Here is a 19,626-nt window from a genome sequence, read left to right as displayed (position 1 = left end):
CACAGTTGCAAGAAGGCTGCAGGAGGTGCTGCTAGTCTTCTGCGAAACTGACAGAAGTATCACGTGATGATCCACCGGTTGATAAAAATGAACATAATGCATGATGACCCTTATTCTAGGCGAAGATTCCAGTACTTTTGGTATTGCTTATTTGCTGATTTTCCAAACTGGAATCTGTTTTTCTTGTGTAGCTTTAAAATTTTTGAGTTAAAAATATATTTGCAAATAGAGAAAAAAAAAAAGGATAGCTTGCAGGGTCATGGGATTATGGGTGACTATTTGTCCTTTTATTTTCTAGAATGTTTTCAAGTGGAGCAGCACAGAGACTCAGGGAAACCAGTGTCTTAGTTCCCTGTTGCTGCTGTAGCATCTTACTGCAAATTGAGTGCCCGAACACAGTAAAAATGTATTATCTTATGGTTCTGGAGGTCAGAAGTCCAAAGTAGGTGTTGCGCAGTTGCATGTTTTTCTGGAGGCTTTAGGGCAGAATCTGTTTCCTTACCTTTTGCAGCTCCCAGAGGCTGTCTGCATTCCTTGGTCCATGGCCTTGCATCATTTTGACCTTTCCTTCTCTTGTCACATTTCCTTCTCTGACTCTGAGCCTCCTGCCTTCCTCTTATAAGGACCCAGTGATTACACTGAGCCCACCTGGATACTGCAGGAAATCTCCCCATCTCAAGATCCTTAATTCAGTCAGTCACATCTGCAAGGTCCCTGATGCCGTGCAAGATAACGGAGGTTTGGGAGATTCAACGTGGGTGTCTGGGGGGGGGGAGCAGTTATTCTTGTGAGCACCCCCGGCATCCACCGACGGGTGCTAATGGCCAGATGACGTGACAGTGGGCGTGGCTAATGTGCCTCCGTGTTGTGCTTTCCATACAGACCTTCCCTGATGGAGGATCTCCATGAAGCAAATGGCAGGTTTGCCATCAACTTATTAAAAATGTTGGGTGAAGAGGACAGCTCCCGAAATGTGTTCTTCTCCCCTTTGAGCATCTCTTCTGCCCTGGCCATGGTCTTCATGGGGGCCAAAGGAAACACTGCCACCCAGATGTCCCAGGTATGCATGCTAGCATTCTGTCCCACAAGAAGTCCCCAAATTTCACCTTTGTTACATTTTAAGTTTTGGCTAACGTTATATATCAAATTGAAATGCAGCTGTTTGAATGGACTTGCTGTTAAATGGGTTCTTTCTAGTGTATGATTATGCACTAGAAGAAAGCAGCACAAATGTGGACTTCGGTCTCTGGAATTATTGAGAGGGAATGTATAATCTGATTGATCTGAAACGGGTTCTGTGGGACCTGAGCTACAAATGAAGTAGTGGCAAATACTTTAGGGAAGTTGTCTTTAACCTCTTTGTTATCTTAAGTTTCTTTGACAGTCTTGTGAGTGTCCCAGGACGTTGCCAATGCACATGACCTCCCCATCGATAGCAGGGGTGCGTGGGAGCCCTCTGGAAGTGCCTCTGGCGGTGGTTTCTTCCAGCTTGCTGGAGGAGGGAGGCTTTGGACTGGGGCCATTGGGAGACAGAGGAACAACCTTAATTTCCGCTCTGACTTGACATGGAAGTCCCAGTCTGGTCTGCAGAACTTCTATGAAATTGCTGCTGAAGTATTTTCGGTTGATTTCTGCTCATTCTCGTATTCCCTAGGTTGTGTTAGATTCATTCCAGCTACCTCTTTGCTCTGTTCTGTCTCTCTCCTGAGTTCTCACACCCGCCTTTCTAAGTGGGTTTACACCTGGGGGCGACATTGGCCACTGTCCCCACAGCTTGGTTGTCTGAGAGGTGCTACTGACATCTAGTGGGCAGAGGCCAGAAATGCTGCAAAATGTCTTAGAAGGCGCAGACTAGCCCCAGCCGCAAAGTGCCCCAAATGTCAACAGTGTCCCGTGGAAAGGCGCTGTGGGAGGGTTAAACCAAAAGCCTTTCAAGATGGGATCCTTTGTGATTTTCAGCACAGGGGTCGTTGGAGATAGCTCTTTGTGGGAGCAAGATGGCAGTGTTACAGTCCGTGTCCTTGTCTGTTACCAGGTGCTTTGTTTGAACAGAGGCGGAGATATTCACCAAGGTTTCCGGTCACTTCTCACGGAGGTTAACAAATCTGGCACTCAGTACTTGCTCAGAACTGCCAACAGACTCTTTGGAGAGAAGACGTGTGATTTCCTTCCTGTAAGTGGAACTCGCGCATGGATGTTAAAAAAATGGCAAATAAGGTTGAAACTGCAGAAGAACAGAGATAAAGTATAATTCTGTTGCCTTAAAAATGTACTTAGAGTTGTACTTCTGTAATTATGATTTTGAATTTTATGATTGCCTCTGAATTATGTCCTTTTTAAAGCTGGTTTTTGTTTTTTGTTTTTTTTTAAGATTTTATTTATTTGAGACAGAGAGAGCGCACAAGTGGGGAGGAGGGCCAGAGGGAGAGGGAGAAGCAGATTCCCCGCCAAGCAGGGAGCCCGATGTGGGGCTCGATCCCAGGACCCTGAGATCATGACCTGAGCCCAAGACCGACGCTTAACTGACTGAGCCACCCAGGCGCCCTTAAAGTTGTTTTTGATAGATCCCTCCCAGATATCAATCTCAGTATGTCCTTCTTCCTACACCCAGACCTGCCTCTCCCCCTTGATCCGCTGTGCCTCAGTGACCACATCGTCCCATGTGTGTACATGGCTGTCCCCAGGCTCACCTCTGTTTGTTGGGCGGTTCCTGCAGAGCCCGTCTCTCAAGGCCTCTTAAATTTGTCCCCTCTTCTGAATCACCACCACCACTGCCTGGGTCCACACTCTCACCGGATCTTCTGCACCATTATTTTAATTCTTTCCTGATGGATCTCTCCAAGTCCTGCCAGGTTCTTGCACAATACTGACAGAATAGTCTCTTGAAAATTAAACTTGGGCCATTAACTGAGGTTTTAAATCTGTGCACTTCCTATGTACTGAAGCATATAATTCTCAAGGTCCCCAGTCCAGTAAAAGCCTGCCATCACGCAACGAGTGAGGGCCGAAAAAGTATGTTGCACACGATGCAGAGTGTTGCTACCTCAGATTAATGAAGGGATCTGGGCAAACCCGGCCATCTTCCTGGCTGGCAGTTCCAAGGATTTTTCTTTTTCTTTTTTTTTTTTTTTAAAGATTTTATTTATTTATTTGAGAGAGAGAGAATGAGAGACAGAGAGCACGAGAGGGAAGAGGGTCAGAGGGAGAAGCATCAGAGGGAGAAGCAGACCCCCCGCTGAGCAGGGAGCCCGATGCGGGACTCGATCCCGGGACTCCAGGATCATGACCTGAGCTGAAGGCAGTCGCTTAACCGACTGAGCCACCCAGGCGCCCCTCCAAGGATTTTTCTGTGAGATTCAGATACGTCCCTCTCCTGGCTGCTGTTGGGTGTGACCCCATGGAGGTCGCCTGCTCTGGGCTTGAGTATCACTGGAGATAATTCTGGGTCTTCTAGGATGAGCACCAATGATCCCAGGAATCTTCCGGTTAACTGATGTTCATTTTTGAACATCAGCCTGATCTTTGAGGTTTGCCATTGGGGGGGTATTGGGGACACAAGGAGCCACCTTCCCATTTTCTCAGTTGCTTGGCTCCTCTTTCTGTCTACATTTTCTCTCTTCTGTAGAAGCTAAAATATTTGAGAATAGGAGATGGGCGGAGGATGGGAGCCAATTGCCAGGCACATTATATCTGACACCAAGTGTTTGTGAGGTGAGTTATCTTTGGGTTTTCATGTATTGGGTGCAGGCACTTCCTTACTTGACCCCAACTGACATTCCAAGGCTCACCCCTTCCACTGTTTTCCCTGATCCCCCCCCCCCCCCCCGCCAGGACAGCGCCCCCAGGCCTGTCACATTCCACTCCTGGGGGGACCCGTAGGATTTCTGGATCATCTGGTCCCACTAGGGAGCCTCTCACTCATTCACAAAGCTCAGACAGTGTGGTTGGTGGTGGTGATACAAAAACGGGTCAAAGCCGGAGTCCCTGGCAGACAGACAGACAGACAGAAAATCAAACAGGAAGTCAGCGCGGAGCGGAAGTGTTTGACAGGGAGGCCCGGGGCGGTTCTGCGCATGCCCGCCAGCCACCGGCCGCGTTCTGGAAGCTGTGAGCTCTCGGGTCCCTGCGCGGCTTCTCGCAGCTTCTCGCCGCAGACCGTGAGCCGCCTCGGGCCGGCGTCGCGGCGCCAGCCCCCGGGCTGCGGGCGATGCGGTTTGTGTCAGTTGCGCGGATGCGTCTTCAAGTGCAGGATGCCCGGTGCGGGCAAGAGTTCGCGCTGGGAATAGGTTCAGAGGAAAAAAAAATGTTTCTCACTGGTGCGAACTTCGAGGGCACACTCGGTATCTTGTGTTCGTAGGCCTTCAGGGAATCCTGCCAGAAGTTCTACGAGGCCGAGCTGGAAGAGCTGTCCTTTGCTGCAGACACGGAAGAATGCCGGAGACACATAAATGACTGGGTGACGGAGAGGACGGAGGGTGAGGCGTGTTCACTGCCTAGACTCGGCACGTGGAAGGGGGGACAGCCGTGGGACAGCCGAGATCGCGGGGGCGTGGCCTCCAGCGTGTCCCCTCGGGCCCTGTAGCCAGTGGCCTGTTGGTGTGTGTTTGCTGGATTTCTAGGCCAGCCGCGCAATTCGCTTCTTTTTCTCGGGTTTATGAGGTCACCGAGTGGTGATTTCTAAAAACTCCATAAACCTAGTGTAAGGATCTCAGACCCACTCCACTCCGGACTGTGCTGGAAAATCCCCGAAAAAGGCTTGCTGTTTGGGGGCCCATCAGTCTTCTATCTGAGGGGAGGGGGTCGGGGTGGGGGAGCCCTCATCATTCAGTTTAGGCTGCGGCGCACTGAGACACTGGGCAACAGTTCCCCTTATCTCCCTGTATAAGTGGTGATGAGGACGGCTGGTTTTATCTGCAGGCCTCTCCTTCCTTTGTCCTGGGGCTGAGGCTGAGTTTGCATTCAGAGCGTGATCTTTGCCCCAGATTCTGGAAATGCAGTTCCCGTGGAGCCTAAGGCCTCCCCTGTCCAGACCACGCTGTCTTACCAGGAATATTTCTGCCAGTGCTTGACTAGAGTACAGAGAAGGGCATGCTTTCAAGCACTCGAAGTACCTAACACAATTGAGAGACTTCCAGAAGTATGTGTGGGGGGGGGGCAGGGAGGGAGTTAAATGACTTGTTTCTTCTGTGCCCACCTAGCGCGCTTTAGGGTGCACCTGCTGTGTGTCCAGCAGCGGCAGGGCCCACGATTATACTGAAAGCCAATAAAATAATGGCTGTTGGCAGGGCAGAGCTTTTCACGTTTTCCTACGTTGTATGTGCAGTAGTCTCTTGTTCTCCAGTTGATCCAGCAGTACTGGGTCACTCAGGGAAGCCAGAAGCTTCCCTCTACATCACCCTCCCTACATCACTCACTTCCTCTTCATCAGATTGACTGCCAGCATGTTTCCCCCAAATATCAGAGCCATAGGGAATATTGGGGATCACCTTGTCCCCAGTCTCATTGGAGAACTCAGTCTGGGTCCCTTTATTGTACCCCTGAATTCCTTCCCCCATTCTCTGCCTTCAGGAGGACTGCCTTACCCGTTTACAGGTGCGTATTCCTTCATCCTTCAGAAGCTTCTCCTCACCTAAATGAGATCTGAAGGTTGGCGTGGAGCAATGATTCTCCGCCAGAATCAGCCCCTAGGTGACATTTGCCAATGGCTGAAGACATTTTGGTTGTCCCAGCTGGGGAGATGCTACTGGTGGGACATCCTACAATGCACAGGACGTTCCCCACAGCAAAGAATGATCTGGCGGGAAATGCCAGCAGCAGCGTGGTTGAAAAATCATGGCACCAAGGTTGGGCAGTTCACAATGAGAAGCAAGACTCTTGTCTCAGTTCAGCCACTTGGAACCTATGTGACCTTGGCGAAATGTCAGCCAAATGCTCTGACCTAAATTTCTACATCTATAAATTGAGGGCAAAATGAGAGTTGACCTGCCCGCTTCAAGATTGCTGTGTAGGGACGAGCAGGTTGGATATGCCGCAGGGTGTGAGTGCTCGGCATTACATCCCATCACCCTGTTCCTCAGGCCTCCGGGAAGACAGGATTCCAGCCTGGTTCAACCACGCCGAGCTTCAGATGTCAGGAGCGTTGTTGTTGTAAAAGAATGTTTATTCCTCTCCCCTCTTCCCCAGATGGCTATAAACTTCTCTGATATGCTTGGCAGGTAAGATTTCAGAGATCCTGGGTGCTGGGACAGTTGATCCGCTGACTAAGCTGGTTCTCGTGAATGCCATCTATTTCAACGGAAAGTGGAATGAGCAGTTTGACAGAAAGTACACAAGGGGGATGCCCTTCAAAATCAACCAGGTAGGGAAATATTTTTCGGGGGTACTGCTAACTTTCTTAAGAAAGTAATGTGCTGGGAAAGATTGTGAATGAATGGAAAAAATAATGTATTTCATACTATATTTCTCAATGAAATTCACACCCCTTCTATAACTTTTATTGGAGAGGGGAAGAGAGAAGCTAAAATTATTTTTATATTGATAGTTTTGTGTTTGCATCCTATGTCAAACTGATTCTTCTCTCTTTGGCCATATTATTTGGATTGAAAGAAAATTTCTTCTAACCCTTGGGATTATGTTTGTGTTGACACTCTGTGTTTACCCAGACACGTTCTTACAATGTCAGTGCCAACTATGCCTTTAGATTGCCTTATAACTCCTAGCTATATAGTTCTGAACACAAGAAAAAAAAGGGTTAGCAGATGTTCAGGCTAACTTTGTCTTTATTTTTGGATCTTTTTAAATAATTGTATATAAGGTGTGTGAGATGATGATTTGATATAATTCACATAGAGAAATAATTGCTTTGGTCGAGCCAGTTAGCATACACTTTCCTCACGTGGTTATCATGTTACTTTTGTGATGAGAACACCTGAAATCTACTCTCTTAGCAAATTTCCAGTATTCACTACAGTATTCATAACTGTGGTCATCATGCTGGGTGTCAGACCTCTAGACTTAAAGCCTAACTTTAACAACACTTTTGTCCCTTCCCTTTTGGGTATGATGATGGTTGGCATCAGTAGCAATTAGCTTGAAATTTGGCTTCCATCAACTTGATGATAGCACATCTCACACAGATTTATTTATTTATTTATTTATTTATTTAAAAGATTTTATTTATTTGACACAGAGAGAGTGACAGCGAGAGAGGGAACACAAGCAGGGGGAGTGGGAGAGGGAGAAGCAGACTCCCCACTGAGCAGGGAGCCCGACGTGGGGACTCGATCCCAGGACCCTGGGATCATGACCTGAGCCAAAGGCAGACACTTAACCACTGAGCCACCCAGGCGCCCCTCGCACACAGATTTAAAAGTCTAGAATACATTTGATGCAAGGTTTAGAAATGGTGGACATTACAAATCTTGTCAAGGTCCTCTCTCCAAGAAAACCAAAGCCATGAAGCCAGTTATATAATTGAGCAACTTTTCAGAATAAAAATATAAGTCTGTATGGTCTATCCATCTTTTCTAACCGCATCCTTCAGCCTCCAAACCTGAATATTAGTTAATTCTACCCTTAACTTGGATAAATAATCTTTAATTATAAGGTCCCTGGGAGTGCTCTTCTCTAATGCATCTTCTCAGAAGTGAAAAACACAACTTCTTCCAAAAATAATGTAGGGTTTTATGTCTACGTTCGTCAGTTTTATTCTCTCCCACCTGGTAATAGTTGATCTGCTGGGACAAGAGCATGTGGTATTCAATAGTAATATGTAGGGGCGCCTGGGTGGCACAAAGGGCTCTCTCTCCCTTTGTGTCATATAATAAAATCTTAAAAAAAAATACTAATATGTAATAATGAGGTTTGGCATCTATCAGCATAATGCGCAGAAACAGCAATTCTCTTCCATGGACCTAGAGGTTCTGCAGATGAGATTTATCTCCTTTTTCCTAAGCCCTGCTCATTTTTCAGTGATCTGCTTTTAATTCCGTATTTTTCATTAGGAGAAAAAGACCGTGCAGATGATGTTTAAGCTCGCTAAATTTAACCTGGGGTATGTGGATGAGGTGCACGCTCAGGTGCTGGAGCTGCCGTACGTGGGGCAGGAGCTGAGCATGGTCATCGTCCTTCCGGATGACAACGCCGATCTCGCCTTGGTAAGCCTTGGCCAGTGCGTCTGAGTGTCTGTGGAGACGGCCTGAGCGCATTTCTCTGTGTCCATCTGTCAGGTAGCACATGAGGAATTTCCAGTTGAGGGTTGTTAGGAGTCTTGGGCGAACAGCATCTCCTGTCTGGAGTGACCTTGTGTTTGCTTTTCTGCTGAGCATGTATCCAGGAGTGGATTTGGTGGTGAGGACCCATTCTCAGGAAGCGAGGCGAGGCTTCCAAAATTATCAGAACACTCTGCTTTACTCTGAAAGAGGGGCTAGTCGAGTCCCAGGAATTATTGAACAAAAAAGTACTAGGCAAGGAGAGTACTTGCCATATTGAGAAACAGTAACATGCGTAGGAATCCACTGGGTGGCTTGTTAAAAGGCAGTTTTTGATTCAGGGGGCAATGGCCTGAGAGTTTGCATTTCTGATGAGATTCCAGGTGATGCAGATGCTGCTGGTCAGGGACCACACTTTGGGTAGCAGGTGTCTCAAGGACAGGTGAAGAATTTTTCTTGGACGGGAGGAGAGGGCCTTCTTCCCATGACAGAAAAGGAACAAAGTTCAGGGTGGGAGAAAGTAAATTTGTAAGGAGGTCAGGACGAATAGTGGGCTTGTTATCCAGCTGTCTGGGGGTGGGGAACAACTCATTTCTGGCGTCTGGCTGAGTTCAGGCGACTGAGGGTTTAACAGTGGACTCTTGCCAGAGATAGAGTCCAGCTCCAGTACACCTGTGTGCAGGACGCTGAGGGTGGGGCTGCCCAGTGTCCCTGGTTTCTCCGTGGAACCGGAAAGCTATTGGCCTAAGTCAAAGGTGAGCTCTGTCATGGCTACTCAAGAAGAAGATGAGGAGAGTCTGGGAATTCGAGCTAATGTCCACACAGCCATCGCTGGAGAGGAACATTCGCCTGGGCTCCAGGTGGTGAAGAAAAGAGGGAGAAGCAGTGGAAGCTTCTTCCCTTTTTTCACTGTGGACACACAGACCGAGTGATGGGTCTTGGAGGCTTTGAGGCGAACGCCAGGGCAGGCAGAAGATGAACAAGAATGCCAGAAGCCACAGTGTTGTCGAATTCTCCATTTCTGTGCTCCCCTCCCCGGAAGCCATGTCTTCCTTCCTGTTTGGAGGATCCCTGATTTTCCTGCTCTCGCCCATCAGAGTTCTGAGCCATGCTCTCTTTTTTGTCAAACAGTCTGTGATTCACACTAATGTGTATCACATGGATACAATCACTTGGTTATGAGAACTTTCCAAACTAAAAAACATTTGAAATGAGTTTGGTACAGATAGTTTTAAAAAAAAAAAGCATCTCCCCTCTCTAAGTGTTTTTTAGCTATTTTTCCTCTTATATCCATAAAACAGGGGAAAAGATGAGAATTTGAGGGAAAATGTTGGTGTGGTACAGGAAATCTCTGTAGATTTTCTTGGACAGTGTCATGGAGTGGAGAGGGGCTGAGTGGGCAGGGGAGCACCAGGCTGTTGTCCATTTTAAGATTCGACTCCTCCTTATTTCAGGTGGAAAAAGCCCTAACATACGAGAAGTTCAGAGCCTGGACAAATCCAGAAAAGATGACTAAGGATAAAGTTCAAGTTTTCCTTCCTCGATTGAAGCTGGAGGAGAGTTACGACTTGGAGTCTTTTCTCCGAAGTTTAGGTATGACTGATGCGTTTGAGGAAGCCAAGGCAGACTTTTCTGGAATGTCGGCGAAGAAGAACGTGCCCATGTCCAAGGTGGCGCACAAGTGCTTTGTAGAAGTGAACGAAGAGGGCACGGAGGCGGCGGGGGCCACAGCCGTGGTCAGGAACGCTCGGAGCAGCAGACCCGAACCAAGGTTTTGTGCAGACCACCCTTTCCTTTTCTTCATCACACACCACAACACCAAGAGCATTTTGTTCTGTGGCAGGTTCTGCTCCCCATAAGGAGGTGCACTTGCTGTAAACACTCCTTTCGCTTCTGCCCACCTGCCTTAATGCAGATTCCTGTGACCAAACCGGTGGGATGGTTTGAATGCCCAAATAAAGCGTGTGCGCCTGGGAAGTCTGTGTGAATGTCCTGACCGAATATTCCACGGCCACTGAGAGACGCATCACACGTGCACAGTTTGGGGCTGAGAAGGCTGTGCTTGTTCGGGGGCTTCGGTCAGCTCCTCTTTCTCATCGACTCTGCTCTCACCTGCCTATCAGAGGACGGCCTGCCCCTCACCGTCTGTTCTCACTGTTTGTGGGCGTCTTGCGGAGCATGTCTGGGATTCACAAACCAGCCCTCCCTATGCGTTCCCATCCTGCATTGACCTCAGGGCTCTGCCCACTTCCCCTACTGGGTTCCCGGGGAGAGGCTAGAGCCCAGCCCCACTGCACACACAGCCAGAGGCGAACACCACGGGGTAAAGCCTGAAGCCACCCAGGCTCATAGCCGAGATGAAGTGTCTCTGCCCCGGCAGGATCACACAGACCGCCCTGCGGGTCCCACGTCTCACACAGGCCCCCAGGAAGACGACTCCTTCACATCCTCTTGCCATAAACCTTCAGGCCTGTGCTAGGAGGCCGAGCTCTGAATGTGCCACGTAGTCCCCTCCATTCCCTTTTCATCGGAAGCTGCCCCCGCCCCCCACCCCGGGACCTTCATGTGAAGCAGCTGTCAGGACAGCGTCCCTCTACTTAACCACATACGCCCACGTGTGGCTCCAGCACGTTGTGCTTACGTACGGCCCTCCCTGCAGTATTCTTTTGACTTAAAAAAGGATTTGTATTGTGGTAGCAGCTTGGAAACTATTGAAAAGTACTAGAGAACACTGAAGTCACCCACAATTTTACCACTATGAAATCACTATTTTTTTTTTAAAGATTTTATTTATATGACAGAGAGAGCACAAGCAGGGGGAGAAGCAGGCTCCCCACTGAGCAGGGAGCCCGATGCAGGACTCGATCCCAGGACCCCGAGATCATGACCTGAGCCTAAGGCAGATGCTTAACAACTGAGCCACCCAGGCGCCCCTGAAATCCCTATCAATGATGTATATCTTTCCCAATTCTATGTATGCAAATACAAACATATTTTAGCACAAGTTAATCATAGACTTCTGTAGCTATTTCTACCCTTACTTGCCATAAACTCTCCTCAAGATAGTTATCTATGTCATCAATTTGATGTGTCAAATTGTATGGCTCTCTATATTTTCTATTATTAGATCTACTTTTAGACAATTTAGGTAATTAAAATTACATACTATACTCTTATGAATGTACTAAATATTTGCTCACATCCTGCATATTTTAAAAGAAATACTCCTAATAATTGTACTGTCAAGATAAAAGTTGGGCACATTTTGAGACTTCTTCCAAATTGGTCTCCAGAAAGTTGTCCTGGTTTATAACCTCCCCCCACCAAAATACATGACTATTTACATTACCGCTAACTGCTGCTGGCCATTTTTTTTTTTTTTTTAATGAGTGGTTATTCCTGACTCTGTTTTGGATTCACAGTTCACAGTTACTTGAACCATTCATATTCAAGTTCTTACTTAAAATTCATCAAGCTAGAATATGTTTTCTGTTAGGCCATATTCATTTCAGGGACCCTACTTTCCGAAGAAGGCTTGGCCAGAAGTGAATCCACAGGACTAGAAAACCTGCATCTTTTAGTTTTAATCTCATATCCACCTCTTACTTAAAAAAAGTCTACACCTTTATTGAGGTATAATTTATACAGAATAAACTTTACGTATTTAACATGTACAGTTTGGTAAGTTTTGACACATGCATACCCATGAAACCAAACCAAGGAACCAGTGGGCAGGTACCAGGCCATGGGAGGTCGGTCAGACAGCCCTCTGCAGTCTGTACACTGACCATGAGCTAAGGACACCTGTCAACCTTTACTCAGACCTCTTGGCTTTCCAAATAAAGGAGACTGGGGGTCAGGCTGAGATCTCTCTGTCCCCGGAGGGGACCAGAAGCAGTATGTCAAGGTCAGGGTTCAGTGATCTCAAAATCTCTGGGCCGGGGGTAGCTCAGGAGTTCTCTAGTGAAGTAGAAATGTTCTATACAGCTGAAACCTGGCCCAGATGGGGGTCTCAAAACTGCAAAGGTCCTAGGAGGGCCCCTCTGCATCCCAGGCCATAACACCCGAGGAACTAATACGAAAGTGATTATGATAACAGGACCCACTTCATAGAGTTGTTGAGAGGACTTAATGGGTACATAAAGAGGTTGGAACAATGCCTGGTGTAGCAGTACCCAGCATGTAATTGGTTAACTATCATTATTAGACAAGACTCAATTGCATTTTCATGCATTTAAAAAGCAATAGCTAAAAAACGTAGTTAATTTTGAATTAAAAAATATAATGTTCTCAGTAACAATAACTTTAGATAAGCAAGTCTGTTGTGTTGAAAATTAAGAAATGCTATTGAAAGTCATTAAACATGGCCAAAGGAAAGGGAGGTATTTCATATCATGAATAGAGAGACCTGGAGTTGAAAAGTCATCAGTTTTCCCTTAACTGTCCTATAGATGTAATGTAATTCCAATCCAAATTCCAGCAATGTTTTCTGTGGAACTTGACAAGTATATTCATTTAAAAATTTATAGGAATAAGCAAAGGGCCAGAAATACCCAGCACACTTCTAAAGAAAAAGATCATGTTGCAGAGTTCTGCTCTACCAGATATTGAAGCTTATTATAAAGTTTTAATAATATAGTGTGGTCTTTTCACAGGGATAGACCAACAGATTAATGGTACCAAAGAGAGCCCAGAAGCGTACTCATTCATATATTAAAATGGGAAATGGGACAGAACTGGCATTAGAGGTCATTAGGGAAATGATAACCTAATACAGTATGCTGAGACAACTTCCTTATAGAAAAGGAAACAGTTAATTACTGAGAGATTAAATACCAAAATATGAAAACCAAATTTTATAAGTTTTACAAGAAAATATAGCAGAATATTTTGTGACTTTAGGGAAGGGAAAGATATCTTAATATATAAAAAGCAAAATAAGGCAAACAATTGACAAAATCAACTACATTAAAATACATGTACTTTAAAATACATTTAAAATATACCATAAAAATTATAAAAATATAAGCTCAAGCCAGGAGATGAGGATTTAACACATTTAACCATTAAAAGATAAATATCCAAAACAAAGTATTTTCATCAAAGAGTCTGTAAGAAAATGGCAAGCCAATGGAAAAATGGGTAAAGACTTGAAGAGCTACTTCACAAAGAAGAAAACAGAAAAGGTCAATAAATATATGAAAAGATGCTCAATATCATTAATGAAAGAAAGCAAATTAAAGTAGAAATAAGAGCTCAGAGGGAAGTGCAACCATGGATGAAGGGCGGAGCAATGTTGTTGGTTTTGGAAGATGGAGGAAAAGGGCCTGAGCCAAGGAATGTGAATGGAGAAGCTGAAGAAGGCAGGGAAATGGATTCTGCCCTAGAGTCTCCAGAGAGGAGCATGGCCCCGTGGGCATCCTGATTCTAGTCCACTGAGACCTGCCTTGGACTTCTGACCAGCAGAGCTCTGACATCATGAACTCATGCTTAGAGCTTATAATAATTTGTTACAGCATCGACAAGAAACTAATAAAGTAATTCAGCACAGATGCTTTTCTTCTGCAAATGATAGAAACACATTTCTGTCTAACTTAAGAAAAAAGCAATTTATTATCTCGTCTCAAGCTTAAAAAAGTACCTGAGGAATAACTAGGACCGTAGACTCAAGTGTCTTAGGCTCACTCTCCATTTCCAGCTTTGTTGTTTCTCTGTTAGCTTCCTTCTCTTTCCCCACAGAACTTGAGGTGGATCTCCACCCCTCTACCCATCAACCATTGTCTTGGATTGACCCTTTTGTCATTTAGTTATCATAGAACAAACAACAAGGACAAAGGAACTAGGACGTACTGACATCCTAGCTCCTTGCAAAACTGTATGGATGAACGAAAGGAACTTATAATATGAAGCTTGGAAGAGCGTCAGGTGTCTGTTTTCTATCAACCTGCTTTGGCCTTAATTGAGCAGTGATAAGTCTTAGTTCTTGGCTTCCTTCCATCAAAGACAAACACAACTAGAAAAAATTAATTTAAAATAACATTGATCTGGTTATTTAAAAGCATTTGGACCAACAAAATTATCACAAGCAAAGCTCACCTACTCTGTTGGTTTTCTCTTGTTGCCTTGACGGGTTACCCGTGACTCAGAGGCTTGAGCAACGTGATTTGTTGTCTCCCAATTCACGGTTCAGTAGGTCAGTAGACTTGGCTCTGCCCAGTCTTACAAGGTCAAAGTCAGAGCGCCAGCAGGGCTGCCTCCCTCCTTTGAGGCGGCTCTGAGGTAGACTCCATTTCAGGGACATTCAAGTTACTGGCAGCATTGAGCTCTACATGGTTGTAGGTACAAAGTTCCTGTTTCCTTCTTAGCGGTCACTGGGGTCTTTCTCCTTCTTCCATTTTCCAAGCCAGCGATAGAAGTCCAGTCCATCTGATGCTTTTGTAGGGTAGGAAAACTTGACCTCCACCCATCTTAGGTTTTCACTGAGACTCTTTAACAAAAAGACAGATTAGCAAGAGAAAAACAGCTCACTAATGCATGCATTTGTATATACTATGACCAGATATCCCACTCCTGCTTTGCTACTAGAGAAACGAAATGTTCAAAAGACATGTGAAATAATGCTCAGAGCAATATTGTTTCTCATGGCAAGAAAAAACGTTGAAAAAACCCCCTAGGAAAAATGCTGAATTATTAAAATGAATAAATTATGTTGTATTCATACAATGGAATCAGGGTCATCACCTTGCTTAGCTCTGGGGCACTATTCACATTGTTAGCACCTTTCATATAGATTGTAATGTACTGGTGTCTTCCGGAGGTTGTACAAATTTGTATGGAATACCATATATTGGGAAAAATGAATTAATCACAGCTATCAGCATAAAATATAATGCAGAGCAAAAATAAAAGGTGTCAGTTGCATTTGCACAAAGTTAAACAGTAAGCAAACTGAGCATGATGCTGTTAAGATATATATACATCTACATGTATATATAAAACTATAAAAAATACAGGAATTTTTATTTTATTTTTTATTTTTTATTTTTTTTAAAGATTTTATTTATTTATTTGACAGAGAAAGACACAGCGAGAGAGGGAACACAAACGGGGAGTGGGAGAGGGAGAAGCAGACTCCCTGCCGAGCAGGGAGCCCGATGCGGGACTTGATCCAGGGACTCCAGGATCATGACCTGAGCCGAAGGCAGTCGCTTAACCAACTGAGCCACCCAGGCGCCCAATACAGGAATTTTTAATGCAAAATACAGGATACTATTAAATTCAGGGCAGGGAAAGAATGTGATCAGTTAGGTCAACAGGAAGCTTCAAAGTTATTCATGATACTCAGTTTCTTAAGCCAAATAGTGGATATTAGATGTTTATTGAATTTACTATTAACCTTTAAATATATCCATTGGTATCTCTGTTGGGTTGTTTGCATGGTACATTTCACAGTAAAAAGAAATTTAACCAAAGAATGGAGAAATCATGGTATAATATAGTGTGATAAAAATGCAGTTAGCTAAGAAAATAGGACTAACTGTTAAGTTTAATAATCAAACTAAAGTAACTTCCCTATTAAAAGACAAAAATCTTTCAGATTGAACATAAAGAACAGTATTTTGCAAAATGTGGTTTTCAATAATCATATCTCAAATAAAGTGATGTAAAATGAGCAAAGATATATCAGGCAAATTTAAACAAAAGGACAGTAGGTGTCAAGCTATCAATCTCAGAAAAACTAGACTTCAAGGAAATGAATTGAAAGGAAGAAATGCTGTCATTTGATACAGAAAAGGAAACAATTCACAGTGAAGATAAATTTAAACTTCAATGTGCCTCTTTCAATACTGGACAAATGAACACAGAAAAACAAATAATAAAAACTAGACGAAAAAGCTCAATATTACACTGTACTTCACACGAAGAGCCAGTTTTGTACATCTTTACATTTCCGAAAGTAAGATGTGTCTGGATGTCATTGTCATTCTGTACCTGTTTTTAGTCGTAGTTTTTATTTTTTTCACATCAAGTTATTGGTGCTATATGTGTTGCATATAGTTGCCATTAATTTTTGAAGATTATGTTACTACTTGGCACGAAAAAATTACTGTGAATGCCAAAAATTATTAAAGTGGAACTGTGATGTGAAATCTGATTTTAGAGAAGTGATTCCTTATGTTTGGTGGAATGAGTAAAAATCCCCTATTCTGTTGCAAAGCAGTGACCACGATTTATAAAACCTAAGGAAGGGCAAGTAGAAGAAGCTGTGCTATAGGATTACCCATCAGCTGCTGACATCGAAGCTTGCAGAAAGGGTGTGAGCAGCCCGGAAGAGAATCCTAAAGACACTAGCTAGTGCTCTGTCTGCTCACGGTTGGTGGGGTTTGGTAATGGCCACATACCAAAGTTTCTGATGGCACAATAAACAACACCGTGACAAAAAACCACGAACATCTATGCTTTTAAGCCCCGTAACTAAAGAGTCACATGCTGAACAGGCTTCAAGGTTATTTTGTAATTTATTTTGCAAATATCTGATTTTATGTTTGAACAAGAAATAATAAAATACACATCTAAATACACCTAAAAGAACTCTCAACATTGTTGTAAAATAAAAATTCAAGTGAAATAAGTTATTGTATCCTAATGCGATTGGCACAGCCTTTATTTCCTTAGCAATACATGAAATAATAATGCATTTTAGAGCTGAGATCATTTTGGAATTGATGAATTGTGGTACAATTGATGTGATTAGTTCTTCCTTTCCTATCTTCCTGTCTAGAGGACATCAACATCTAGTGTTGAACTCTCTGAATTGATCATGGACAGCTCAACTTTTCTGTTTTCCATTCTTAAAACCAGAGAGATTTCCTGAATATTTTATCCTAGTCCCTCTATTGATTTTTTTGGGGTAATTATGTTTTAAATTTCACAAACGTTCTAGCCTTTTGATAACTTCTTTTTCATATGGGTCTGTGTGTGTGTGCGCATGCGAGTCTGCGTGATGAATTCTTGAATTAGCGAACAATACTAATTGGAATTTGTAATATTCTTGTCTAAATTGTTTCCTCCTGTTCTTTCTATATTAAACCAAGGATATTCTTCAAAGCTCGTTGTAAAGTTTGTCCATTCCTATCCAGCAATGTATAATTTTGATTATTGGCAACTCACTTCAGTCATCTCTACTGTTATAAGTGTCTAGGTAAATCTATTTCCTCAGTAGCCCTCCCTTTAAAAAGTGTGCTTAGTTGAGAGGCCTCATGTTTGTGGAAAAGTGTCCCAACTTGCATCTGTCCCAGAGAACATACAGGCAGAGAAGCCTGGCCTGGCTGCCCTGTTTCCCACCGACTCCACTCTCCTGCCTCCTACCTTAACTCTCAAAGTTCAGAATCAGACGAGTTCTCTTGGACTCTAGGGTCCGTATTAAAAAATCTCCTCTCTCAGGCCAGATTTTCAACATTTCTTTACAAAGAAGTTCACACTATTCTGTATGCCCCAGAGAGCAGTTCTAGATTGCCCATCACTTAGTAGCAGGAAAGTGGGGGACAGCTGCAACCCCTGGAGCTCCGTCTCCCTCGGCCGCCTCTCCCTCAGTATCCGCTGACTCACATACCGAGCCTGTCTGGGCCAGTCTGTATGTGGCTCATGAGCACAATGCAGAGTGGATCAAAGACAGCGAGGCCCATTCGAGGTCCCAGCATCTGGTGACCTTGACCTTCAGCCCGGATCGGGGCCACCTCAATAACTGGGCAAAGATGGCTTTGCAGAGCGAAGACTCCAGAGATTGGCTCCATGGATGGAGAGGAAACATTGCCAACAGTTCAGAAGTTACTAACGAATTATATGACCTTGAGCAAGTTATTTAGAGTCCTCTGTGTTCAGTCTCCTCCTTTGTAACGGGAAAGGGTTTGCCCAGACGATCCCTAAGTACCTTCCACCTCTAATGTTGTCTAATAAGCGCGCAGCCCAAGACTACTTGGGGCCATGCGCTTTACTTTCTTCATTGAGATTTTTCATTACTTTGTAAGCTTTTGTTATTTCAAAGATGACTCTCGTTGTTAGAAATCTAAGTTGGCTCTAGTGTGCTTGTTATATCGACACATTTTTCATTTCACTTAAAGACCTTGATGACAGTTTTCTAGAGAGAGCATGGCAAAATAAAACCATGTTTTCTGTTCTGACATTTGTTTCATCTTCATCTTTTGTCAGCAGAAATATTGCTATTTGTCATTTCAACATTTTCCAGTGACACTTCTTTCCTCATTTGGGGCCTTTGAAGTTTCTCTCAACAGGATGAAGGCCTTTGCTGACAGTTCTCCAAGGCTGCTCCTAACAGAGAAAGGGGTTCTGGCAAGCCTGCTCATGTGCTAATCAAGGTCTCTGGGCAGTCTCCCACTCTTTCTGATAAATAGAGACGCATTCAATTAGAGGACCAGGGCTTGGAGGAGAAAAACTGCCTGGGGCTTAGTCTCCTGTTGCTTTAGTGTTGCTGTTTGGAAGTAAGCTTATTTATATTCGACAGACCCTAAATGCATCTTCCCCAGGAGAAGCTTGGGGGTCCTGGGCCTGGAGGCAGAAGGGACAGCTGACCTGGTTATCGCTTCCTGACAAGCACAGCTGGTGAGCGAAGCAGGCCATTAGAGTCCTTCAGCATCAGGACGCCTTGCTGATCCAATGGGTCACAAAGTGTTCCAGAAGGTGCACAGAGAAAGCTTTCTAGCTGCTTCCACTTAGGTCATCTCCCCCCAGATGCTGAACTGGGGCAACTGTGTTTTCTGAGTAACAGGTTTGAAATCAGGTTTTTTTCCTGGTTTGAACTCAGGAGTGTTCTGGTTGAAATCAGGTTTGTTCGGTTTGAAATCAAGTTTGTTCTAGAACACCCAGAACCTCCGATACTTCTGCTTTCAAGGGGAGATTGAAGTAAGGATAATTTTCTTACCTTTCGGTAGAGAGCAGAGAGAAAGGGGTAAACAAATTTTGTTATTGGTAAGGGTGACAAGTGATTAAGAAGTGATTTATTAGAAAGTCACAGAGAGGTCGCCTGGGTGGCTCAGTCTGTTAAGCATCTGCCTTTGGCTCAGGTCATGATCCCAGGGTCCTGGGATCGAGTCCTGCATCAGGCTCCCTGCTTGGCGAGGAGTCTGCTTCTCCCTCTCCCTCTGCCCCTTCCCCTGCATGTGCTCCTCCTCAGTCTGTCTCTCTCAAATAAATAAATAAAATTTTTATTAAAAAAAGAAAGCAAGCAAGTCACAGAGATTCAGCATTTGAATAGGGAGGGATTTTAGGACTAATCTAAATGCTACCTCTGTTCTATGGCATCTAAGACCCAGAAAGTTTGTATGCCTTGCCCATCACACTGCCTTACACATTATAGCAGTTTATTAAACAGTTTTGGATTAAGTGTCCGGTAGCACAA

General features: G+C 44.4%; 1 protein-coding gene across 4 annotated transcripts in view; it reads left to right on the top strand.

Annotated features, from left to right (window-relative positions):
- The window catches only part of LOC110576901 (serpin B8-like), a 16,033-nt gene extending 4,987 nt beyond the window's left edge, over positions 1 to 11,046 (top strand). For 3 of the 4 annotated variants that reach the window (XM_021686157.2, XM_021686156.2, XM_021686154.2), the window contains 6 exons: positions 883 to 1,060; positions 2,036 to 2,173; positions 4,358 to 4,475; positions 6,216 to 6,358; positions 8,004 to 8,156; positions 9,665 to 11,046. In XM_021686157.2, the coding sequence (XP_021541832.1) occupies positions 893 to 1,060; positions 2,036 to 2,173; positions 4,358 to 4,475; positions 6,216 to 6,358; positions 8,004 to 8,156; positions 9,665 to 10,069 (1,125 nt within the window). In that variant the 5' untranslated portion in view covers positions 883 to 892 and the 3' untranslated portion in view covers positions 10,070 to 11,046. Of the gene's footprint in view, positions 1 to 713; positions 739 to 882; positions 1,061 to 2,035; positions 2,174 to 4,357; positions 4,476 to 6,215; positions 6,359 to 8,003; positions 8,157 to 9,664 lie in introns of those variants that run through there. The other variant, XM_021686155.2, reaches the window with a different exon arrangement.
- Positions 11,047 to 19,626: the final 8,580 nt, after the last annotated feature.

The sequence above is a fragment of the Neomonachus schauinslandi genome, chromosome 14 (genome assembly GCF_002201575.2).
Source record: "Neomonachus schauinslandi chromosome 14, ASM220157v2, whole genome shotgun sequence".
In the NCBI taxonomy this organism is placed as follows: Eukaryota; Metazoa; Chordata; class Mammalia; order Carnivora; family Phocidae; genus Neomonachus; species Neomonachus schauinslandi.
The sequence above is the reverse complement of the archived record's forward strand: the minus strand, read 5'-3'. Positions and strand labels throughout refer to the sequence as shown.